At 43.0% G+C, this 26,341-nt stretch overlaps 1 protein-coding gene across 1 annotated transcript in view; it reads right to left on the bottom strand.

The window, feature by feature from the left end:
• Positions 1-1,546: 1,546 nt before the first annotated feature.
• The window catches only part of LOC147112838 (interleukin-20 receptor subunit alpha-like), a 53,806-nt gene continuing 29,011 nt past the window's right edge, over positions 1,547-26,341 (bottom strand). The window contains exons 3-7 of the mRNA XM_085997512.1: positions 20,805-20,983; positions 17,369-17,544; positions 17,066-17,210; positions 14,976-15,115; positions 1,547-5,291 (exon numbers count right to left, since the gene is read on the bottom strand). Coding sequence (XP_085853638.1) covers positions 4,167-5,291; positions 14,976-15,115; positions 17,066-17,210; positions 17,369-17,544; positions 20,805-20,983 — 1,765 coding nt within the window. The 3' untranslated portion in view covers positions 1,547-4,166. The remainder of the gene's footprint in view (positions 5,292-14,975; positions 15,116-17,065; positions 17,211-17,368; positions 17,545-20,804; positions 20,984-26,341) is intronic.

Here is a 26,341-nt window from a genome sequence, read left to right as displayed (position 1 = left end):
ACTTAATTGGCTGTAAAGCTCTTTGTGAAGTCCTGAGGATGTGAAAGGCACTATATAAATGCAAGCCATTCTTTTATTATTGGTGATATAGCAGCAGATTAATATTTAACATGTTGATATGACATTGCTCCATTCGCTATTTCATCAAAAGTGTTAATCCATTTAAAATGAATGGTTGTTAATCCATTTAGAATGAATAAATGCCTCTGCTAAAATATCGTATGTTAGTATGAAGTTTTCGTCATGTGACATCAGTAATTTCTGAGCTACAATGGCCCAGAAATTAGGTTCGGGGACTTGCTGCGCGTGCAAGCCCCCGATGTGCACTTACCCGGCGCGCCGACAGCTGAAGCCTGGGCCTGCTTGGAATTCCTGTCACTGGCCCGGTTCAGCTGTTGGCGCGCTGTGCTTGCCTGATCCAGCTGCGTAGTTAGTTCGATGTGCCGGCTGGGGTCAGGTGAGCACTGGAGCAGCCAATCAGGGGAGGGAAAACTTCATTCATGAGTTTGATAGTAAGAACTGTCAAACTCATGAAAACTACGGGCACCCAAAACACTACTTAAACTTTAAATAAAATTTAAAAAAAATCCCACTAATTAAATGAACTATAAATAACTTTAAAAAACTATTTTAAACAATTAATCAAATTTTTGAAAAAAATAATTTTTTAAGAAATCGGGTCTAAAAATAAACTTACCTTACTGTAAAGTCCTTAAAAACAATAAAGCTGTGGAAAAAATGTTATAATTTTAAATAATAGACCACTTACCTTAAAGAATCAAGTCCTTACATCTCCTTTTTTCATTTCTAAAAAGTTGAGGCCCTTACACACGGGCAAACCTGTCAAAAAGAAGGAAGTTCAACGCGTGCACGCAGAGTCCTGCGCGCACGCGTTGGACCTTTGAACCCCTTGGAGGAAATGCCGGTTTCCCACGCATGTGCTGTGCATGCTGAAATCCGGCACTTCCAACGGGCCCACGCGTGAGTACCCCGTCCGTACTCACGTGTTGGGACCGGAATTACTGGGCCAATATTTCCTGTTTCTACCAGTGTCCTCTGCTCCCCTAGTAAAACTCAGATTTTCCTTTACGTGAGGAGTGCCATGTAAATGGAAGTTGTACTGTGTACACTGATCGTTTTATTATCTGTTAATTATTGTGGTGCACTGAGCATTGTCCTAAGTGTCTTAAAATTAAACAAAAACCATGTACAACATAGGTATAATTTTTTTAATACAAGACTAAGATATTTAGTAGATAAGAATCATATGTATAAATTCAAGTGTTGCCACTGACCAAATAATATTACCCATAATTACTCCTGGGTAACTAGAACTTGTTCAAAATGTAGCTGCAGACAGTTCAAAAGCCCCGGCGAAGTTAGCACCCCAATTGGGGCGCTACTCAATTTTTAGCCCATGTTGTTTATAGACAGAATGCTTTATGGAGATTTTATATTTTATAATTCCGGTTTTTAAACTCAATTGTGTTGTGTTTCAATAGTATAGCCTTGTGAGTCTGTCAGTATTGCGGGGGGGGGGGGGTTTAGGAGGTCTGGGACGGGAGCGCAGGCAAAAGAGCCCGGCACTCAAGAGAAGTGCCAGGCTCTTGGAGCGCAGCCAGAAAAATGGCCGCCCTGCACCTCGTCTTTAAATTGCGCCTCCTGGCCACAGGTACGCCCCCCTGACCCCGTCGGACATAGCGTCCGGCGGTAAATCAGGGGGCGCTCCTGAAGATCGTGGCCGGGGCGTCAGCGGGGCGCTGTGCACACCAATGACGTCATCGCCAGCGGCGCAGCGCCGCAGGGCGCTACCGGTTAGCGCCACCACTAACCTCCCGCTGAATTTTGCGGGAGGCGTTAGCAGTGCCGTGCCTGGGCGCTAGTTGCGTTGCGTCCCGTTAGCGCTCTCTTAAGGCGCTAACGGGAGGCGCAACCAACTGAATTTTTCCCCTTAACAGTTCTAAATTGTTGCTTTTGTTGTTGGCAGGGGACCAGTTATGCATCACTTTGCTGCAACTAGATGTTTCAATCTAAACAGATGTTTCAATGCAAAATGTCACGCATTATTAAGTTTCAGAAACATAAAATGGTTTTTCACTTTATTTACAAACAATCAGGGAAAATTCCTGGGATGTTGTTTGCTGCCAGAAGTGCAGCAGGGCAAAACACCCGCCTGCCGCTAAGTACACACCTTGACCCCCACACCAAATCTTAGGGTTATTTAAATTAACAGGAGTGGGCGCTAGCGCCTGTAGCGGCTCACAGAGGTGCCCACCTCATGCAGGCAGCACTCCCAGAGGGGGGCAGGGGGTGGAGAGCAGGAAGCAGCTCCGGAAAAAATGAGAAGCTACGACAAAATAATTCCTACCCTCCCACTGCGCCTTCTGGGCTCAGTTGACGTATGCCTTTTGAATTAGAAAGAGAAACTGAAGATGTGAAATCAATATTTAAAGCCAATGATCAGGTGCTGCAAGAAACAGAGGATTGTATTTAGAGCCTAGAAAACAGTTTAGCTCAGTTACAGAGAAAGCACCAGGGTAGGGCCACAACAGAACCATCACTTGAGCTCAGCCGACAAGAGGCCCTACTGGATCTATTGGGATTGTTTCCCGAAGGTAGTCTGGAAATCCGCCCTAAAAAGGCACCAAAGTGCTGTCATGAGGGAAGGGGGTGGGCAGAAGAAGCACCTGCTCCCCGGAGCGCAATTTGTTAGGCACTGTAAAAAGAGGCAGAAACCCAGTGGATACTGTTTCCATCCACTTTCCGATCCTACCACTGCCAAAATTACCCCGAAAATTGTGTGTAAAGGGGATTGCACTATTTCTGGGCTAGTGCCTCCTGCAGCATTTGACTTTTATGCTCAAAGTCACTGGAATTTCATGGAAATCATTTGGATAAATGGACACTGGGGCTATTTTTATACCTTTTTTGGTGAACTTTGGTGCATATCATGCGGAGCAATGCCAGTGTGAGGAGCATTCTTTTATTCTAGCCACCCGCTCCCAGCACTGATCATTGACGGGCAGGTATAGGTCAGCCAGACACATTCTTCTCCATACCACCCAACAACATGCCTTAAACGTTTAAAACAGCAGCTTGTATCGCCATCATTGTGGGGTTTTTTCCTGAGTGAGATTGTCAATTAATGCCAAATTACAGACAGCTTTTTATTGTGGACTTGTGCCACAATGACCTAGATGGAAACGGTCCAAACTATTACAGTCAAAAAGGGACCAGAAATTCATTCTAGCAGTTTATTCTGGATTGGAATATAAGCCCCAGAGGGGAAAGGGCGATGTGCCAAACCATTGCTCCAATATGTCTCCCTGTTTGTTAACTATTTTATTTCCTTCCTATTTTAGAAGTACTTTTTCCTGCTTCCTTAGTTCCTTATATCACATTAATACTAACTGGGTACTAGAAGGGACGTATTGGCTGACCTCTTTTGCCCTCTTCTGGTTCCAGTGAACAGCATGGTTTTGCTGTGCCAATGGGCTGCCTGCAGGACTCTGGTTTAGGGTCTGCCTGGTATTGACAGTCTTGCTAACTTGCTACTAAAAGCCTTACTTTGTGCTGGATTGTGGTTTTGTTGCTTTATATTCACTGTGTGGGTGTGTGTGAGTGCGTGTGTGTGGAGGCAGTTGCTATATATTTGGTGACAATTCAGCATCCGGTGCACTCCAATCCTGAATCTGCCATTTTGGACAGTGGCATCAAGGAGAGGGGTAATGGCTATACAAATTTGTGCTGTGTTAGGGTTAGAGTTAATGTTAGAAACATTAGGGGAAAATCGGGCCTGCGTATCTAAAATCATTTAAATATGCAAAAAACCTCATAAATACATGAACTTTATAAAGTTCTAATAACTTCAGCAGTCTAATGGTTAACACATTACATTGCACCTTTCCGGTCATGACTTTAACAGTGTTGCCAGTTTGCGGAGTTCCTGATGTCAGCTCTGGTGTTCTACACAGCCTAGTTCTCACCTAAAGGGAGGTGTAGGAAGAGGCTGAGGAGCAGGCTTCCTGGCTATTCTCTCAGCCAGAGAAGCTACATGACCTGACGAGCGAACAATAGGAAGAAAACAGAAGGAAAGGCAGAAGGGTAGCACACCTGAAAGAAAATACACATGCCACATGTATCCAGAGATGCATGATCACTGTTTGCTATGTTTGTACATGCAGCCTCCAGTGCTTTTGGAACTGTGATATGTAGGTATCTTCTTCAGTCATTAAAGATTCGTCAGGAAGGGCCTTTGTACATAGTGAGGACAGAAGACCAATCTCTGGCTCTACAGTTTGTGTCAGAGAACCACTGTTCTCTGAATCTGCCTTGACACTGATTGCAGGTATGGTCAGCCTGCCAGTACTGACGTCCCAATCTAATACGGTTGTATCCGGCTCCTCGACCTCTTCATGGTGTTTTTCATTCAGTAAGTGAAAGCTGCTACCCATTACAACAGGACAATGGTCAACACCATCCAGCGGAGCCTTTTCAGTTAGTGGCCATGGTTGAAACTGTGACTTATAATTACTCTGTTCTAGTTCCTGGGCCAGGTAAATTCCTTCATGTTGTTGATCAATAGCTCCATATGATCCAACTCTAGTGCAATCGGCATCACTCCCTTTAGTCCCTTTGTTCATACCTCTTGCAAGTGTACGCAGTATGTAAACAGTCTGCTGTGGCTCCTCAACCTCCACCTTTGGTGAATGGAGTGCTTGTTCATATTGTGGGTTAAGACTTTTATTTATTCCAATGAACCCATACTCAGCACTGTGCTGTGCAGCCTCTCTGATCAGAGGCCGTGTTAGCAGTTGTGGTCTGTACCCAGCTTGTAGCAGTTCCTTACACTCCTCATTTGGCAGCTGGATGTGTTGCTGCTGCTGAGGGTACTTGATGTTCTCCATTGCAATGACTCCATATTGAACTTCATTCTGTGTCTCTTTTTCATTTGAGGGATGTGATTGAATTCTGTAATCATTTTCTTGGGGCTGACCAGTAGCCTGCACATCACTCTCTCTGCTACTCACATAATTTTCTGTTGTTGGCTTTTCCACAGTCTGAGACTTGTATACAATTTTGCCGCTTTCTATGGCCAAGGGTATGGCATTCCATTTATTAGCAGACTCGCTGCTAACCTGGGAGGTTAAATGGGTTTCACAATCATCAGCATCCACACAACCATACGACAACGCTTCACTGCCTCCATTTTCAAGAACCATAATATTAACCTTCAAAGGTTCAGGTGGAATAAACATGAATGTCTTCTTTGATGGGTGAAACTGCAGTAGCTGAAAGAAAGAAGATAAAGTTAGAGCACAAAATAGCTTCAAACAGGCAGAGTTTAGTGTTCGATCATGTTTACATTAGTATTAACATTAGCATACTAGTGTTAAAGAGGCACAATCTGCATGAAAATATGCTATACTTTTTTCATGAAGGCTGTGCCCCTTTGATGGTGTAGAATAGTGTGGTTAGCTCTGTGGCATTTAGAACAGCTGCTGGAAAGCTCCCTCAAAGCCTTCACAGGGAGAAACGTTCACAAACATATATTTATAAATAATGCTCAAACATGCATCAAAAAATATATTCTTCACATCCAAAATCATAGCCTAGATTTTTGTCTTCTGCCCCTGTGCATACATGCTTCGCTCACCAGGAGCTCCGATCAGAAACTCAGGCACCTGCTGCCCACAGTTTTCTGTACATTAAGATATTGGATGGGAAACTGTGGGCAGCTTGTACTCGAATTTCCAATAGGTGCCCCTAGCATATGATGCTCTTGAGCTCGGATGCTGAAGAGGAAAATCTACAACTTTTAATATGAATTCATAAAAAAATAATCTAGATTAACAGTTAGTTTTTTTTTAATGGTACATAAACCAAGATTTTGATAAGATTATAGTCCTGAAATTTAGAGGGGCCTAAAATGTTAAATCCAGAACCAGGGGTCACAGTCTAAAGATAAGGGGTAAGCCATTTAGGACAGAGATGAGGAGGAATTTCTTCACCCAGAGAGTGGTGAACCTGTGGAATTCTCTACCACAGAAGGCAGTTGAGGCCAATTCATTAAATATATTCAAGAAGGAGTTAGATATATTTTTTAAGGCTAAAGGGATATGGGGAGAAAGCAGGGACAGGGTACTGAATTTGGATGATCAGCCATGATCGCATTGAATGGCGGAGCAGGCTCGAGGGGCCGAATGGTCTACTCCTGCTCCTATCTTCTATGTTTCTATCCTATTTCAAAACACGCCTCTGATGGTATAGTGAGTTGAATCTAGGGAGCAGCTGAGCCAGGGAAGTCATTGGCTTGATCCGTGCAAGGTGCTGGCTTGGGGTGATGGTAGGGATACTAAAATTGGGCTCAGCGTTAGGGACAGGAAACAAATCGGCCAGAGGTCCCATTGCTGATCCATATATAGCGACCCCATGAAATTATGCAGGCATGGATTTTTGGGTAAGGACAGGATTGGGCTTGGCTTTGTTGGTCCAGTCTACTGATACTCATTGTCAAAGCTCACAGGTGAATAATCATCACTAGGCAGAAAACCAGAGGGTGAATACTGCCCATGGAACTATACCCCAGCAAAGAGTGAAAGTCTTTAAGAAATGAAGGAATGGGAGAAAATTGACAAGAAAAATATTTTTTGACATACAGAATATTTTAAAAGGAACACCCGGCAATAGACAAAATATCTTCTTTATCTCATTATCCCATTAAATACACATTACTGTGAGGAGGAACCTTGCTTCAGCTTGGCACCTCCCTACAGTTTATGCACAACACTTTCCATTCATTGTATAGTTTGAGTAGAATGCATTAATTCATTCCTGGCAGGGCTTGTGTAACAAATACCTGTTCTGAGGTTGCCCCAGCCTAATGATTTTAAAGTACTTGAAGAAGGAATGATTGATATCTTGAAAATATACCAAATTAGATAATGGCCTGGCACTTGCAGTGGGTAATAACAGTAAAGGAACAGCGTTCGCTGTTATTACCCCTCTGAAGCTGACTGCAACTTCAGGATTTCCATGATAGGATGCGCATGCGCTAAATCCTGAAGTTGTGGTCAGTCACTCGCTGCTTCGACACTGGCTGCGCTGTGCCCCCAGCCCCACCCGCCCCATAGCCGTCAAGTGTAATCAGTGAAACTGACAAAAACTTTGGCTTTTCCGCGGTAATATCACTGTTAAATACCCCAGTAAAAGTTAGGCCTTGTTGGATTAGGTGTAACTGGGGTTTTAACAGCGTATTGACTGCTAAACAAATGTTATGGCCTTGAAAAACTAATAATAATTTTGTGGAGTGTCAAATTACTCCATTTTAATAAAAATTACAATTAGGAAACTTTAAAAAATATATTTTTTAAAAGATTGTTCATATTTATTTCAGGTTTACCTTTTCCCCTTGTGAGAACCCCAATCTTTGTTTTGCTTTCTCTAACATTTTTTAAAAATTAGAATAAAAGGAGCTTCTTCACTTCTGTGAGAATTCTGCATTGTGATTGGCAGCTTAGACAGCTTGTTGATGTCACAGCAGCTCACGTTAGGGATTTCCCATGAACTTACACTAATTTCAACTGAACGTCGGAAAAGCCGAACTTCTCGCCACAGAGCACGCGAGATCTTTGTGGGAAGCTTACTTCGGGGCCAGCGGCGAATGCCCTGGCTTCGCTGTGGACCACAAATTACAGGCCATTACAGCTTTAAAGCTGTAATATTCTTTTGATTTATTTGGAAAGTGATAGATAATGCCTGTCGTGAGTTAGGGGAAGAAAGGATACATTTATATGAGGCAATCATGGACTCAAACTCAATTGAATTGGTGATTTCAGAGTATCAGCTAGTGCTCCACAATTTCAGTACGCAGTAGAATTAAAGTACACAAAGATAGCACACAACTCACATACGCAAGGTCAATCGAGATAGCTCAGGGTGTTACTGTTTTCATATGACTGATTGTGAGACGACCTTTGCTCGAATTTCTTCCTACAGTATATTTTATTTAGATATAATTAACTTACCAGACATAGGTATTTAAAGGGGCACAACCCTCACAAAAAATGTTTACAAATGACTTTTTGTTTTTTTCATAAATGCATAATTCAATGATATAAAATCAGCGTGAGACACAAAGGGCTCAATTTTCAGCCCTTCCACCTGGCGGACATTGGGCGGTAGATTCCCAAAATTGATGGGCAATGGCTTGCCGTCCCATTGCAGCCGTCACTGTGATCACAGCAATGTTCACCGGGTCTACTGCTGGGCTGCCAGAGTCGCCCCCGGAGTTAGGTGGTGGCCCATTTAAAATGAAAATCAGGGTCCTATATGTCACTAGGACCCCAATTGCCACTGTTGGACTGAGCCATGCATGCTCTGACCAGCATCAGATGGTGGTCCGTCCGAAGAGGGTCCTGCAGGTGAGTTGGTGAGTTCCTCTTCATTTCTGTAGGGCCGGGGGGAAAGGGGGGGGGGTGGCGGGGCGGTGGTGGGCCACAGGATTGCTTCTCCAGGCGTCACAAACTCAGCCTTGGCCGCAACCTTGCTGCCTTCCCCGCCTCCACAGATTGGGGCCCTCTCACCCCCAGGTACCGACCTTCCTCTGGCCCAGAGGCCAGCCAGGCGGCCTAACATTGCGGCAGTCTGGAGTCAGCGGGCTGTCCCAAGGAGGTTGGTTTCTGTCCGCAGCCAGAGGGCCCTTGCAAATGAGGCCCAGTCCTCAAACTGCACAGGGCCTCCTGGCGGGACTACCAGGCGGTCCCCCAGATACCGCTCTGGTGGAAAATTCACCCCATAATCACATAACTTACATGTGACATCTATTTGGTGAATGACACATGTTTCTCGCTGCCGTCAACCAAAAAAATAAAGTTTATTTCAATGTGGCAATTATTTTCTGAAATTCTGTTCCTAAACTATAATCTCAGACATAGGCATTAAAGTTCAAACTGTACACACTTCCTCCAAATTCGGCCTCTCCCCCATTAGTGATGCACACATTTCTAGAGGGACCTATGGACATGCTCCCCTGAATACTTTCATGTTAAAAATTGTGCACTCAGGTCCATTTTAAACATTTTTTGGCTTCACAATGAATAAAGTTTAATCTATAAAAATTTAGGGAAACTATAAAGATTTGGGTTTATTCATTATTCACTTCCCCAAAAACTACCACAACATTCACCCTCTTCCTCTATGCTCCTCTGCCCTTCACCGCCCCCAGTCAGTGGTGGCAATCTCCCTCTAAAACTTCTCCAATTCACAGAGATGCTCGACCAACCTGATGTGCAATTTACTGCCATTGTGGTTGTAGCTTTGTAGTGCGGTAGGTGGGAATTCCTGATTCATTCTGGGACTGGGAATTCTTGACTAATACAAAGATTGAGGTCCTGGAACAAAGCAGTTCCATCACATACGAGCAACAGCAATACCTGCCAATCTAGAAAACTAGCAAAAGCCGACCAACACTTTAAAAAAAAAAAAAAAAAATCATGATCCAGCCTTGTTGTGTATGTAACCTGTTCCACCTTAAGAGAGCTTAAGCCTGTTCCACCTTAAGAGATGTACTACTTTCTCAGGCTGCTGTAGACGTAATACCGGGGGTGAACACACCGGTATATAAGCACTGTGCAGTAATCTTGTATTCAGTGTAGTCCCTACCTCCAACCAGTAAAGACCTGTTTTATTGTTACTGATTAAGTCTGAGTATTAATTACTTGAACAACTCACAGACTTAACACTGGCGACGAGTCAGGTTCTTACCCTGCGGCAGTTATTCCACGGCGGCTTCGTCCACAGACAGGACGTTGAAGAGAGGTTTCAAATCTCACCACCCCACTGGAAGCGACAGGCATTAGGACCCTGAAGCCTCCATCAGCGACTGAAAACTGGAGGACAGAAGACATCCTGCAGCTTCTTTTTCAACCTCGGTGGTGGGTAAGCCGAGCAGCGTTGGCTGCAAAGACAGGGCTGGGGGAAGTCGGAGGTAGAAGGGCCATCGATCGCAATCCCTGATAAGGGCCGCACTCGGGCTGAAAGGCGCAGCGTCGGCAGACACTGAAGGCGCGAGAGCCGCGGTGAAAAGCGCGGGCCATCGATCGCGGCGGAGATAAGGGCCGCACTCGGGGCTGAAGGGAGACGGCGTCGGGGGACGGGTGAAGACCGCCAAGCGCGGGAAAACCGCCATTTTGTGGGCGGAGGACGACGGCAAGAGCGGGAAGCTGCCATCTTGGATAGCAGTAAAAAAAAAAAAACTGAGAAATTGCAAATCTGATAAAGTACTACAATGCCTAAACACGGGAATATTAGCAACTTTGATAGTGACATCGAAGATTGGGCCATATATGTTGAATGAGTTAAAAATTATTGTAAGGCCAATAGAATTCGTGACCAAGATAAAGCTCTAACATTATTAAATTTAATGGGTGCGAAGACATACGGGCAATTGAAACACCTGTTATCACCAGATGAACCGGTGGATAAGACGTTCGATGAGATTGTTACTGTCCTGAAAGATCATCTAAACCCCACGCCGCTGATGCTAGCGGAACGATTTAAATTTTACGACAGAAGGCAGCTACAGCATGAAAGCAATGCTGAATATTTGCTGGAATTGCGTAAATTAGCGAAATATTGCCAGTTTGGAACGGGACTGACAGATGCACTACGAGACAAATTTGTGTGTGGTTTATTTAAACAGGGTACACAAAAGCGACTGCTCGAGGAGAATGAGCTGACGCTTGAGAAGGCGGTCACTATGGCAGCAGCACACGAAGCCGCAGCGAGAGGCACGGCAGTAATGCAGCTACGGTCACCGGAGCTCAGTGCACACAAATTGGGTGAGAGTTCTGGCAAATGTTATCGTTGTGGAAAGACAACGCATGATCAGAACCAGTGTTGGTTTAAAAACCAAGAATGTAGAACTTGTGGTAGGCTTGGACATATAGCTAGAGTATGCAGGTCAGGGAAGAAGACCAGCAACAAGAAGTCACCGCAAGGAAAATACGCAAAAGTACACAAGGTGGCCGAACAGGAGTCCGATTCAGACGCTAGCAGTAATGAACTGGCTGGCTTAAGCAGTATTGAACTGGCTAGCTTAAGGGTACTCAACGTTGGTAAGGGTGCAGACCTCCAGACAATTTGGGTTACTCTTCAGATAGAAGGAGTCCAAGTAAAAATGGAATTGGACACTGGATCGGCATTGTCGGTCATGAATAAGAAAGATTACAGAAGGTTATTCCAACATATTCCCCTACAGGATACGGAGATTATATTGACAACCTACACGGGGCAGAGAGTGTACCCCATCGGGACAATAAAGGTTGCAGTGGCCAACAAGGGCGAAGGAAGTCAAATAATGGACTTATATGTGCTACCGGAGGGAGGTCCACCACTACTAGGTCGGGAGTGGTTTAGAAACATAAATATGGACTGGCATTCGCTAAAAGCCATAAAGAGTGAGAACTCGGTGCAGATAATCAGCCCAGACTCTAGAACTGATGATGGTAAGACCAACCCATGTGCAAAAGACAAAGTTTCAGCACAGAATTCCACTGAGCAACAACAACATAGTTTAACAGAGAATTCTGAGTCTGTCAAGTCTACTGATATGCACATTTTTGAGGGACACTGGGCTCGAACTCAACTCCATTTCAAACTACAACAGCAATTAGAACAAATGATTCGCCGTTTTGAGCAAGAGATGAATGAAATAAAAAAGTTCTTCGTTACAGAGTGGGAGAATCTGGAAAGGCAACAGAAGCAACTGATGGAGAAAATGGAGCAGGAGCACACCAACCATCTGCGCGAGGAGGCCGAACGAATCAAAGCTGATTCAGGTTCTGAAGGTGCGTGCCATAATCTGGTGTCAGAAGAGTTAACGGTCAGCCAACTCCTTCATATGCTGAGGGACAAGACTCTGAAATGGGAAAAACTTGAACACGAGCTGCGATCTTCAAAGGAAAAGGGTTCGGAGCTCTCAAAAGTCATTGAGATGGCTGATGTGACGACACAGACTGAAACGACTGCAACAGAGCAGCCATTGGATGCCAAAAGTACGCTGACTCACGTCAATGTAGAACAACAGACCGCTGAAACAGCTGCTCCGGTAGAGGGATTGCATAGTCCGATCAATCAATCTCCAAAGGAAGTTGAAGTATTAAAATCACAAATGAGGTCACTAGTAAACGACTTGCTGAAAGCCCAGAAAAAGCTGGATGCAGAGGTACACATGAAGAAGTCTCTTCAGGAAAGATATCTGGATTTGGAACAAGAGCTGGCTAACGTCCAGCTGGGTATGGAGGAAATAGACGACCCTCTCGCTGACCTGTCGGACGACTCCGAATATTACTATGTCCTGTCCTGCCCAACTTGTAACTTCGACTCCCACCATACAGAAATCATGGAGGAGCACCGAAAGTCTACGGAACATCGGGAGAAGGTGGCTCTACTACAAAAAAAGGAGGAAGAGAAGGAGGAACTGCGCATGCAGCTGGCAGCTGTGGCAGCTGACAATGGAGCCCAGAGAGTCTCCAAGAAGCAGAAAAGGAAAAGTAAAAACAGAAGATGACCCATCTGAACCATTATCACCTCTACCAGATCACACACGTGGTCCCTCCGAACGGAGCCAAATCAGTTCGGAAGTTCAAGCTGTTAAATCCATGAAAGGACTATTGAATGAGTAACGTGAACCGACTACACCACAGAGATTGAATCTGTGAACTGTTTTCCGCAGAGACTGAATCTGTGATATGTTACGTTAAACATGAAGTTATATATGTATATATGTTATTACGTTATGTTAAATGGGGGGGATGACTATAAAGCTAAGAAGGGAGGAGTGTTGTGTATGTAACCTGTTCCACCTTGAGAGCTTAAGCCTGTTCCACCTTAAGAGATGTACTACTTTCTCAGGCTGCTGTAGACGTAATACCGGGGGTGAACACACCGGTATATAAGCACTGTGCAGTAATCTTGTATTCAGTGTAGTCCCTACCTCCAACCAGTAAAGACCTGTTTTATTGTTACTGATTAAGTCTGAGTATTAATTACTTGAACAACTCAAGCCTCAAAAAAGCCGACAACTCAAACCAATCCTGAATATAGGTCTATGACTTGTAGTTGTGCTGAAAATGTAGTGGCACATGGGCTTGTCAGAACTTAACCTGTAGCTATCGCCAGCATTCCTTTACTTGTATAGTGAGGGTTGCGGTAAAATATGTGGGGATTTTCCTAATTCCTTGTGGTGAAATTGTACGGTATTGTTAAATTGTTTTAAAATTGTTTATACAGTTGTCAGAGTGCCAGAGTTTGTCAGTGTCAGCTTTGGCTCAGTGGGTAGCACACTCGCCTTGGAGGCAGAAAATTGTGGGTTCATCGTCCCACACAAGGGACTTGAGCACATAAATCTAGGGTGATATTCCAGTGTAGTACTATGGGAGGCCTGCACTGCCGGAGGTGTCGTCGTTCGGATGAGACATTAAACCGAAGACCCTTCTACTCTCTCAGGTGAACGTAAAAGATCCCAAGGCACTATTTTGAAGAAGAGCAGGGGAGTTATCCCCGGTGTCCTGGCCAATATTTATCCCTCAACAGAGGGAACACGAACAGAGGGCACACGAACAGAGGGCACACGAACAGAGGGCAATCATTGTAACCTTAAACTGAGATGCATAGCAACATGGTGATAACAGGCAGGATTTTTAAAAAGTTTTTTGTAAAGCATTTTCAGATGCAATAATATAGTTTTTGTAAAGAGCTGTGACCTGAGATTAGAGATTAAATAAGCCACTAATGAGGTTATAAACCAACTGTCAATCTATATTGGTTTATGTTTGAAAAAAATAGCAATTCATAATTTTTATACCAAATCTCTTGATTTTTAAGAGTTTGTTTCTTGATTTATGAGACGGTGGGGTTGGCATTTCTGCGAGTGCGTACACTGCATACACTCCTGGCTGTAACTCATCTGTTTCAAATTTCAGCAGCTGATATTGAACATAAAAACACTGGGCCAGCATTTAAAAAATGTTCTGATATATCTAACCCGTGTTACCGGCTCTCACCTATGCAATCTTCCTTGGTTGGAGGACAGGATGGTTAAGCTTACATGCAACACAGAAATGATCCATGTCACTCACTGGTTGAGCCACAAGGAGGTCGATTTGAGTGTGCCTCCCCCGCTTTGCCCATGATCAAAAGTGATGAAACTCTACTTGTAGAAGAAGCTTGCCCATGGATTTTAGTTGAGGCAGGGAATCAAACTCAAACCTTTCTAATTGGAGAAGCCAACATCCTAGTGCTTCTGCTCTAGTGCTTCTGCTGTAGTCCTGGGCTTCTTCATGCTGGCGACTTATATATCCATAAACTAACGTTTTCAACTTCCAATGGTGAGGGTCCTTTCAACAATCTATGTTTAAATCAATTTCTCTCATTTCATATGCACTTTTTGTCCAATTTCCCTCTGCAGTGCCTAATCCTAGACTACCTGCCTTAGATCATGTACAATAGAAACATAGAAAAATAGGAGCAGTAGGCCATTTGGCCCTACGAGCCTGCTCCACCATTCAATATGATCATGGCTGATCCTCTATCTCAATACCATATTCCTGCTCTCTCCCCATACCCCTTGATGCCTTTTGTGTCTAGAATAGCTGTGCATACCCGTGAGCATGAATGTTACTCTGAAATAGATACACATTATCTGCCCTATTTCAGATAATGAAGGGCATTGTAAATATCTGGCACAAGTGTGCGCACCATTTCCCAGTGCTGTTAAACCCACCAGGAACGACTCAGTTATTCATGTATTCTCTGTCGCACTCTCTTACGTAAGTTTTTCCAGTAATGAGAAAGCCTATGAAATATTCCGTCTAATGCATCCTTTCCACATACTGTAATATGTTTTTAGTATGACTTGGAATAACAGCATAGTCTGCAGAGTCCATCATAATAAGCTGGCAGAAACTGCTTACCAGATTTACAGGTTGCTTCTGATCATTGACGTACACGTATTTGTACATGAAACAGCACACCAAAGTGAACAAAAAAACTAAAAGGAAGACTGGCAGAACACATCCAAACAGGATCATTTTGACCATTTGTTTTGTAGGATCTGTCAAAATAAAAATATAACGGAAAATATAACAAAAATTGCACAATAAATTTATCTTGTCCACAAAACCCTGATTAACCAGAGTCACAAGTTTATTTATTATTTAGTGGAGTTAATTCTCTTTGTGCCATTTATTTTAAATGGGTTAAAATCTGTGTTAAAATAGGACTGATAGACATTTATTAAACACATTAATGGGCATGCTACAACAGCGCAGAGAGAATTAACCTCACAAGGACTTTATTTCTCCCCACTGTTAGAAAAATCAGGCATTAAAGATCACTGAATAATGGGAAAGATATTAAGAAGATTTGTGGGCAATTTGGAGAGGTTCACAGTAGCAATAAAACTGTAATAATGGGGGTAATTTAAACAGTCGGTGACCCGCATCAGTACAGAGGCACCCACCTGGACTGACGTAAGAAACATCGGAGTGGATGCACCAATGGCAGAGCGAGATTGCCTCAAGGTACTGAAGAGAAGTGGCAAAAAAAAAAATATTTCCCCAAGGGAAAAATGGTCATTCCTTTTAAGATAATCAATCCCTTTTGGGGCCATTGGTAGGCCCAGTACAGCTAAGCGTCGGTTCTGCTAGTCCTAAGGAGAGTGCAATGAGTGGAAGTCTCAGCAGCTTCGCCAGACAGTGCCCCCGAAACTGTCAACAGACTAGGGAGAGCAGGCAGAGGGCTCGGCTGGAAATTGTACCATAGGATGCAGGAGGTGAAAAATGCCGGATCTGGGTTCCATCCAAAATTGGAGTCCTCCCACAGTATTTTTGGGGTCAGAGTGGATAGATAAAAAGGAACACATTGGATGGTGTGTATGTATATGTGGGATTTGATTAGATGAAGAGACTTGTTGCAATAATTAAGGGACATGATATTAAAAGGAATGCAGCTGCACAGATAGAGAGATGGCTAAGGGACAGAATGCAAAGAGTCGGGGTAAATGGATTTTTTTACATTGGCAGGATGTGACTAGTGTGTTCTAGGGAATATGTGCTGCAAACACTTTCCATTTATATTAATGACTTGAACATAGGCTCAAGAGGAACAATATCAAAATTTACGGATGACATTAAATTAGGAGGTGTGGCAAACTTGGAAGAAGGTGGCAGGAGGATGGCAGGTTAGTAAAATGGGCAGATAGATGACAGATGCAGTTCAATGTAGGAAAATGTGAAATTGTACATTTTGGGATAAGGAGTAGTGGAGGGAAGCATACTCTAAATGGTAAGATTCTTAACTGAGTGGTGGAAATGAGAGATCTATGTAGAATTTTATAGGTGGGATTAGAAAGTAGGTTTTATACATTGCAGCAATGAATATAAAAAAGGAAGAGATGTTGAATTTGTACAAGACTTTGCATAGACCACAGTTGGAATACTGTAAACTGTTCAGAACAATGGAAAAGGTACAATGAAGATTCATTAGAATGATACCAAGAATGAGGGGTTAAAGGGATGAAGAAACACTTGTAAAATTTGGGCTTTTTACAGGAACATAGAAGGTTAAGCAAGGATTTAACAAAGGTTTTCATGATATTCAAAGACTAAAAAGGGCAAGATTGGAGAATCAGTAACAAAGAAGCAGAGACTCAGGATTATCACTATAGGAACAAAAGAAGAAACCATTTCATGCAAAGGATTATTAGCTCATAGAATGATTTACCATAGGTGGCTTTGAGGCAGAGACTATATCATCACTAAATAGGCAACTGGATAAGTATTTTAAAAGGAAGAATAAAGAAGGATACTGTGAAAGGGCAAAGATTAGATTAGATAGTTACAGTTGAAAGAGCTAGCAGGAGGCACAGGCACAATGGACTGAATTGTCTCCTCCTGCAATGTAATTTCTATTATCAATGTATATATAACATAATTTTATATGGCATTATACAGTCTTGTGCTGGTTGATTTATATAGTTTCATATTTAGAATGACAACCTCACCTTTTGGTGTTATTACACACACTATTTCAGAAGGTTCACTTATTCTGAAAAAAGATTCTTCCACCGACTGGGCAGTTACACAATATGTGGTATCATGTTCCAGAGCGTCCACTTTTTTAAATTCATCATCTTCTAGGAAACTGAACTAAAAATAAAGCACCAATTGCATAATAATTATAAATAACAGTTAGCCAATGTAGCAATGTATTTTTCTTGTATGCAAGCATATGATTTGTGTATTATTTTCTAGTGTGTATGTACATATAGCTGACTTGGTTCTAATAAAGTATGAATTTTTCTTACCGACTCGTTGGTCTTTCTATTAATGACATACAATTTGTATTTTAAGTCATGGAAAACATTAGCAAGTGAAATAGCTCGAGCCTCATTGTTGTTCTTCCATTTTTTGGGAGCAGTCAATGTAATGGAGATGGAGCAGACCCCAGCTTCTACTTTTACTTTTGGAGAACTGATGTTTGCTGAAAGATAACCAATATGCAGATAATAAAACAAAATGCACAACATTGGCCATTTCAGTAACTATGCATTTTGACACTCAAAACAGCCCAAAACAACCACTGAATACATAGTCATTCAGTAGTCCTGTAGATTATATTTTCTATGTTGTAAAATGAATTATTAGGGGTGATTCCCTGATATGGCACTCCGAAAGAAGAGTGTTGTGTACAGGGAGTGCATCTGAGGAAATAAACAGCTGTCTGCAGATCCGCCTCTATTAATGCTATATACTGAACTCTGCTGCACTGTATATGAACCAACATATTGCAAAAATACTGGGTAGGATATAACTATAGCTATAGACCTTGCATCTAGCCTAAATTCATCAGAAATGGCTTAATGGAGGCGAGAGCACAAAACATCCCCCTTCCCAAAGAAATAAATGTTTAAAGTAATGGCTGAACTTGCTGAAACAGCAAGGTCCTCTTGAAAAAGAATAATGGCTGCAATTTTACTTATCTCGGCAGGCAATGTCGGTGGCGAGTCCCGACCCGGCTGCTCTGTGAAATGATTTTCTGTTGATGGGGCTTGTTAAGGCTGCCCAGCGCATTTCCCGGGCCAATTAGAGGAAGCGGGTCTGGTGACGTCATGCCATGACATGTCATCAGCCGGTTTCCTTAAAGGGACCATGCCCACCTTACTTTTGACGTTTGTGCTGTCAGTGTTCTACAGCACTGAAATGCTGCAAACACTGACAATGACTGCACAGAGGTGCAGGGCTGCACCCAGGTTCTCCCATGTCTCCTTCCAGATGCTTATGGAGGGGGTCAGAGCACTCAGGGAGGTCCTCTTCCTTTCTGATGGTCTCCTGGGGAGGTCTTTTCTGCCCAACACAGACTGGTTGCACATTACACAGGAGGGCATAAGCAGGGATGTCATCAGGAGGACCTGGGTGCAGTGGCGCAAACCTTTCAATGATCTCCTTAGATCACTAAACGTTAGTACAAAGCCACACTCACCTTCATCCTGCTGTGCCTCTCATCACATCCCCATCACTCTGCCTTCCCAACCCTACCCCTGCACATCCTTACCCACACCAACTTACCTTGCACCTCCACCCATCCTCTCTATCTACATTATCACATCCCCATCTCACTAGACACCCCTCACACTCATCCTCATCCTAGTCCAATCATACCAACTAACAACACACAAGGGTAGGCACTTGGGTGTTTTATCCAATGTTCATGTAAAGTTTCTGTTAATGTGCTGTCAAACAATGAAACCTTTATTTTTAACACTTTGCATTCTTGGACACATTTGTGTGCACCTTAGTGAGTTGCAGTGAATGGTGAGACATAACAGTAACCCCCCCCCTGCCTTGCAATGGTGGTGAGTGTGAAAGGAATGGCTTGGACATTGTAGGGATGCTTTATGGTGTTGGTGTGAGGTGGTGCCAATCTGGTGCATCATGTGGCAGACAGGGTGTACAGCGTCAAGTGAAGCAAATCTGGCCATGGTGAGGCCATCCCTGGCCTCCCGGGCAGCAATGTGGTCGGGTGCTGATGCCCTCTGTCCTGTGCAGCATCAGTTGATTGCGGAGAAGGTTGGTGTTGTTGTTGGTGCTGCTGGTGTGCCTGGTGATGTTGGTGTTGGGGCTGATCGTGGTCGGATTCTGAGGACCAAGGTGAGACAGTATAAAGGGTACCCAAGTTGAAGGAATAGATGGCAGGTGAAGTAGAGATGACAGAAGCATTGTGTCAATGGTGAGAGTGTTCTTCCAAAGAGTTGATACTGTATGGAGAGTGGAAAATGGAAAGCCTGCAGAATCTGTGCTGGAAATGGACTGAGAAACAGCTTGTGGCTGAGGAAAGTTAAGATTTGTCAGGTGGGAGCTTTTAAAGCACATTTCAAGCTGTCAAGTAATCAGCTGATTTAATAGCCAGTCAACTCCCGCCTCAGCTTAACAGACGTGATCCCCGAGCAGCGAGGACCCAGTGGGCGAGCAGTTAAAGTGAAAAGGTGAGGTAAAATGTATTCGTAATGATCTCTCAACAAGGCAATAATCAGCTTAATTGGATCACCCGCTGCTGCCCTGTCAGGTCTGCTCAGCACTGACAGACCTGACATTGGGAAAAGTGCGTGGCGGTGGGTTGACAGCGGGGTCCCGACCCACTGTGGAAAAAAAAACCACTTTCCCAACTGACCCGCCACCAATCCCACCTGCTGATCCCCTGGAAAATTCCAGCCAATATGCCTGGTTGACGAAGACACAATTTTTTGAGTAAAAGCAGTGATGCGGAATTTTCTTTCGTTAGCGCTTAGACTTTCTTAATGCAAGTGTAGAGTCTAAAGTGTAAGAAGAAATAACTTGAATTTACATAGCGCTTTATCATATACTCATGATATCCAAAAGTGTTTTGTATCTAATTAATTACTTTTGAAGCACAGCCACTGTTTTGTAGGCAAATGTGGTAACCAATTAGGCCCCGCAAACAGCATGAGATAAATTACCAGTTAATCTGGTGTTGGTTGAGGGAGGAATGTTCCAGGACAGCAGGTGAACTCTCTGCAATTTTTGGTCTTTATGACTTGATACCAAAATAGCCCTACCACAAGCATTTATGCTGGTTTACCAAGTATAAAATTGGGCCCATTGAATTGTGTGTTACATAATGCAACATGTTTCAAATCATTAATGCTTTCTAGCATTGGATCTGGTAGGTTTATCAAAATTTAGACTGAATCATACCAGTAAGCACATTTTTTCTTGGTCAGATATATGACTTATGAAACAGAGTACAGAATATGTCAACAGAATATGTTCCCTCATGAAGGAAATGTAATGCCACTGAATTTTAAGGAAGTCATGCATTAGGCATGACTGATATTTCTGTGATTGCATGATTAAATTGTGACCTTAACCACTGATATTGGTCATGTATGTATTGGGTTTTGTCCAATTGCAACTGAATGTTTAGTGGGAAGGGCCAAAACTTGGGTCAACACCTCAGTGGTAAAGTACTGAATCTACACTACACTGGCAGGGTATCCAGTGGATTGGAAACAACCCTTAAACTGACACAAATAATACTGTTACATTGATTGCCTTAGATGCTTAAAGTGATCCTGAGATCTGGTATTGACTGTGCCAGGGACAACACAATTTAAAAATTCATGCAACCCTTTTCTTAGATAAATGTAAAACTGCTCATGTGAAATTCGGATCAATTTTCCTCGATTTATATTCGTCCACAGCAGAGTTTAATGTCTTACTTACTTTCCACTTTAGGATTGAATCTTCCACTTCTATTCCAATCTGAAAAGCCTGCTTCTGAAACAGCCCTTACTCTGGCATAGTAATATTCTTCATAATCATCTGTCTCATTTGAAAGGTCACAGTATGTTTTGGTAATGTTCCGGCATTCCTTTTTGTTCTTCCAATTATTTTCTCCATATCTGCTTTAAAAATAGCACCATTAATTCTTACTGCAAATACTCATTTTTGTAATGTCTCACACAATATATGCAGGTATATGCACACCCACCCCCCTCCACACACACAACTCAAAGTGAAATCATCCATTTTCTTCCAGTTATTTGTGACTTTGGAACAACTAGGTCATACAAACTAATTTTTATTATAATATTGTTTGGTGATTATTCGAACAGTAATTTTATTGGGTGATTAGCACAACAGAGTAGTTGTGAAGCATATTCCCTGCTTCCTATTCGTTCCACTGCTGCATCAACCTAGGTATGCTTATCCAAAGCTGGGTGCGAGTGATACAGACCAACCCAAACCAAGAATAGCAGCACAACACAGCGGAGCTGATCCACCTTTAGCCCAAACTCTTGCATTCTTGAACTGTAGCTGTTAGTTAACTTGAGCTCCGTATTGCCAGAAAAACATGAATGCACCGACACTTAGAACATAATGAGGCATGACACTTTGTTTAAGGTTCCCCGACACATATTTGCCAATATTTAATTTCCCCAAATTTGGATGGGGTGGGGAGCATGAGTGAAGACAGGACAGAGTTACAACCGTTGTCTGCGGGGGGGGGGGGGGGGGGGGGTGGTGGGGGGAGGAGAGTGGGGGGGGGGGGGAAGAGGGGAGAATCAGGATCACAATAAGGGTTGGTCAAAGAGTTAGTGTGGGCTTTAAAAAATCTATAGAAACGTGTGTTTTCCACACTTCTGAAAAAGCCTTCAGATACAACAATCAATTTGTGACTCAGGTCAAGGGGGTGAAAATTAGAACTCTCCTAAAAAAAAAAATCATGCCAGTTGGCAAATTCAATTGCAGCAGCAACACATGTAGTCAGCTTACTGAAAATGTAAGGTACAAAATTAGCAAGCTTGATCAAACTAGCTACTACCACACTTCAGATCAGGTAATGGATGGGTTCATTTGAGAGGAATATTTGTTTAAGCACCAATTCTTAAAAACACTTGGATAAAAGGAACCAGTCACCATATGGGTCTTTCCTTTAAGTGGTTTATAATGTAATCAAGAAATAAAATCATGAACTGGTTCAGGAAGCGGGTGGAATACTTTAGCAACAAAAGAGGAAATTGTGATAATTACATGAACTGAGCATTGTAGCCAATCCAAGGCAGTAAACAATAATAATAATTAGCTCAAATATATACATTATACACCACCAGCTACAATCCTTTAAGCCCCTTAATACAGGAAACTCTTTTTTATCCGGCACCGACGGGACCGGCGTGGTGCCGGTTGATCAAAAAGTCCGGATTACAGAGAGGTATACTTACCAAGGTACGAGAGCCCCGTACATGGCCACAGGTGCAGGAGCCCCGGTTACACGGCACTTGTACAGGAGTCCCGGTTACACGGCACTTGTACAGGAGTCCCGGTTACACGGCACTTGTACAGGAGTCCCGGTTACATGACCACAGATCCAGGAGTCCCGGTTACATGACCACAGATCCAGGAACCCCGGTTACACGGCCACTAATATATAGTAAAACTTACCTGAACCTACTCCTGAAATCTGCTGGTTAAGAGAGATTTCCGGATATTTAGGTGCCGGTGTTCCAAAGTTGAATTCAAAATTAATTTTAAAAGATTAGTCACCCCATAAGGTGGAACATGTACTTCACAGTAAGATAAAACTTGCCAAGTGGAAGCTTAACGATATCTTGGTGGTTGACTTCTTGCTCACTATGTTTAAACAGTGTAAGTAGCGATAAGCAATGCAAATAGGATGCTGGGTTAGAGGACAAATCACTTGAGTTCAAATACCCAGAGGCCATGCTAAAATTGTACAGTGCTGCCCTGCTCAGGCTGCACCTGGAGTTCAATTACAATCGATCTCTGAGATATATGGGAGCCAGAGAGAGTGCAGAGGAGAGCATTGAAGATGATCTCCAGTGTCAGAGTGAAGAACAACTTCACAAACTAGGGTACTTCATTATTGAAAAAGAGATGTCTCAGAGGGAATCTTCTAGAGATATACAGGATACTTAAATGGAAATAAAGAAAACCAGAAACAGTATTTTCAGAGACATGAAGGCAGCATGAGAAGAGGCTACAAGTTCATGATTGTGAAAGGCAAGTTTAGTACAGACATCAGGAAGTATTTCTTCACAAGTTGCCCAAAATGTTCAGTTCATTTTTTTAAATATGATTGGAGGGAGAGTGTGAACAACACTTGGAATGAGTTGCTGGGAAGCCTGTCTGAAGCCAAGACATTGGACTCATTTAAGAAAAAGCCAAATGCTGTAATATGAAGATGGCAGGGTTAGTATTCTGAAAGTATGAGACGAAATGGAATGAAAGGCCTTCTTCAACTAAAACTAGCTTGCGATCCTGAGTGTCACATGTAGAAGATAAATGTCCAGAAGTCTTGTGACAAGATTTAAATCCAAGGAATAGCTGACATGAGCAGGGAGGGGGGCTACAAATGTGTTACAGTCACTACCATGAGTGAGATATATATTCAATTTATAGCACAGATGTACATTAAATAAATGAAACTAAGCAGATTTATAACACTGTATTCTACTTTTAACTCAGTCTTTCCCAGGACCTCACAAATATGGACGTTCTTCCTTCCTCCAACTCTCCTTTTCGACTATGCTTTTAAAGCCCCAGCTTGGCATCCCCTAATCACCGCTTCTTTGTTTGCCCTACTCTTTATCATAGCCTGCACTATGCGTCTAGGCCCTTAACCTAGGGGTGCCTCAATTAACAAAATGTATATTAATTTTAAGTCTACACTATATTGATTTGCTCATTATGGAGTATTCTGTGTGACCAATATAAAACCATTTTCTCTCAGTGCAGCCGTCTTCGCTGTAATGTCATGTCCATGAATTCAAAAATATTTCAGTGAAATTGTGTCATCTCATGTGGTTTGATATTTTCTAATACACATAACCTCCAATCATATTTGAAAAATGGGCACACTTTGGATAATGTGTTTTTCAGAAGCAGAGTAATTATTTTCTTTAGCATTGAACATAAATCTGTAACACGTTTTCTTTCACAAGATATTCTTCATTCTAATAATCTATTTAATGGTTGCTTGGCTAAAAGTTTGGGTGTATTCGTTGGTAGATTATGAAACTGTTCTGAAACAACTGATTCTTCTAGAAGGGATAATTCAGCTTCGAAAGCAAATTAATGCACAGATGAATAAACACCGTAACAATAAATCGATGTAAAGTGGGACACTTGCTATGTGTGCAGCCTCAGCCTGTGATGAGGAAACCCAGATAAACATCTGATGAGAAGCTGCACCTGCAAGCATGCGGTTTACCTTTTCGTGTCTTTTCACATAAAGTCTCACTCAGTGCAGTAGCCTCGGTCACAAGTTAGCACAAAATTATTTTCACTGCAGTCACATGTTTCCAGTTCTAATGCTTTCTAAGCACAGAATAAAAGAGCAGCGACACAATTAAAGTCGCTACTGTTTACGGCTACTTTCTCACCCTTCTGAAGTTAAAAATGTAGGTTGGAGAGATGAATTTGTATAACAATGGAATAGGTCAAGGCAACGCAACATAAATCATTCAGTTGTTGAAATGGCCATTGCACAGTACAGTGAATAACACTTATAATGAGTGGACAGTATGAACACTGTGCAGGGATCACGTACACCGTGATTAAATACACAATCACATTTCTGAATGAGGTCACTGAATTCAGTCTCATGGATAATTGGGTTAAAATAGTTCTCACTACTTCAGTCACTATCATTACCTTTTTAAATCCCTGCATGAAATAGAAAGGATTTCTGTGATTGTATAAAAGTCTTGGTTTGTGTTTTCCGACACAATATTTCTCACTGATCCAGGAAACGTCTCTTATAAAAAATAAGAATGGGAGGAGATGAGTGGCGCTCACTGTCCTTTCATCTCTAAAAGCAATGTCTGAATCAGGCCAGGCTGATGGGATGAATGTCTCCTCTCTATGTTGGCTGTGAGGAAGCTGTCTTACCAAAATGAGTCTGGAGAGTCTCAATCAGTTACCAAGGGGACACAAAACTGGTGAAACAACTCACAACAACAACTTGTATTTATATAGCGCTTTTAACGTAGTAAAACACCCCAAGGCGCTTCATAGGAGTATTAAAAGACAAAAAAAATTTTGACACTGAGTCACATAAGGAGAAATTAGAACAGGTGACCAAAAGCTTGGTCAAAGAGGTAGGTTTTAAGGAGCGTCTTAAAGGAGGAAAGAGAGGTAGTGAGGTGGAGAGGTTTAGGCAGGGAATTTCAGAGCTTAGGGTCTAGGCAACAGAAGGCACGGCCACCAGTGGTTGAGTGATTATAATCAGGGATGATCAAGAAGGCAGAATTAGAGGAGCGCAGATATCTCAGGGGGTTGTGGGGCTCAAGGAGATTACAGAGATAGGGACAGGTGAGGCCATGGAGGGATTTGAAAACAAGGATGAGAATTTTGAAATCGAGGCGTTGCTTAACGGGGAGCCAATGTAGGTCAGCGAGCACAGGAGTGATGGGCGAACGGGACTTGGTGCGAGTTAGGACACGGACAGTTGAGTTTTGGATGACCTCAAGTTTACGTAGGGTAGAATGTGGGAGGCCAGCCAGGAGTGCGTTGGAATAGTCAAGTCTAGAGGTAACAAAGGCATGGATGAGGGTTTCAGCAGCAGATGAGCTGAGGCAAGGATGGAGACGGGCGATGTTAGAGGTGGAAATAGGCGGTCTTAGTTATGCTGCGGATATGTGGTCGGAAGCTCATTTCAGGGTCAAGTATGACACCAAGGTTGCGAACAGTGTGGTTCAGCCTCAGAGAGATGTTAGGGAGAGAGACGGAGTCAGTGGCTAGGGAAAGGAGTTTGTGGCGGGGAACGGAGTTTGTGGCGGGGAACGGAGTTTGTGGCGGGGAACGGAGTTTGTGGCGGGGACCAAAGACAATGGCTTCGGTCTTTCCAATATTTAATTGGAGAAAATTTCTGCTCATCCAGAACTGGATGTCGGACAAGCAGTCTGACAATTTAGAGACCATGAAGGGGTCGAGAGAAGTTGTGGTGAGGTAGAGCTGGGCGTTGTCAGCGTACATGTAGAAACTGACGCTGTGTTTTCGGATGATGTCGCCAAGGGGCAGCATGTAGATGAGAAATAGGAGGGGGCCGAGGATAGATCCTTGGGAGACACCAGAGGTAACAATGCGGGAGCGGGAAGAGAAACCGTTGCCGGTAATTCTCTGGTTACGATTAGACAGATAAGAATGGAACCAGGCGAGTGCAGTCCTACCCAGCTGGACGACGGTGGAGCAGCATTGGAGAAGGATGGAGTGGTCAACCGTGTCAAAGGCTGCAG

Source organism: Somniosus microcephalus, chromosome 9 (assembly GCF_052327205.1).
Source record: "Somniosus microcephalus isolate GS21.2 chromosome 9, FLI_Smic_1.0, whole genome shotgun sequence".
Lineage (NCBI taxonomy): Eukaryota > Metazoa > Chordata > Chondrichthyes > Squaliformes > Somniosidae > Somniosus > Somniosus microcephalus.
The sequence above is the reverse complement of the archived record's forward strand: the minus strand, read 5'-3'. Positions and strand labels throughout refer to the sequence as shown.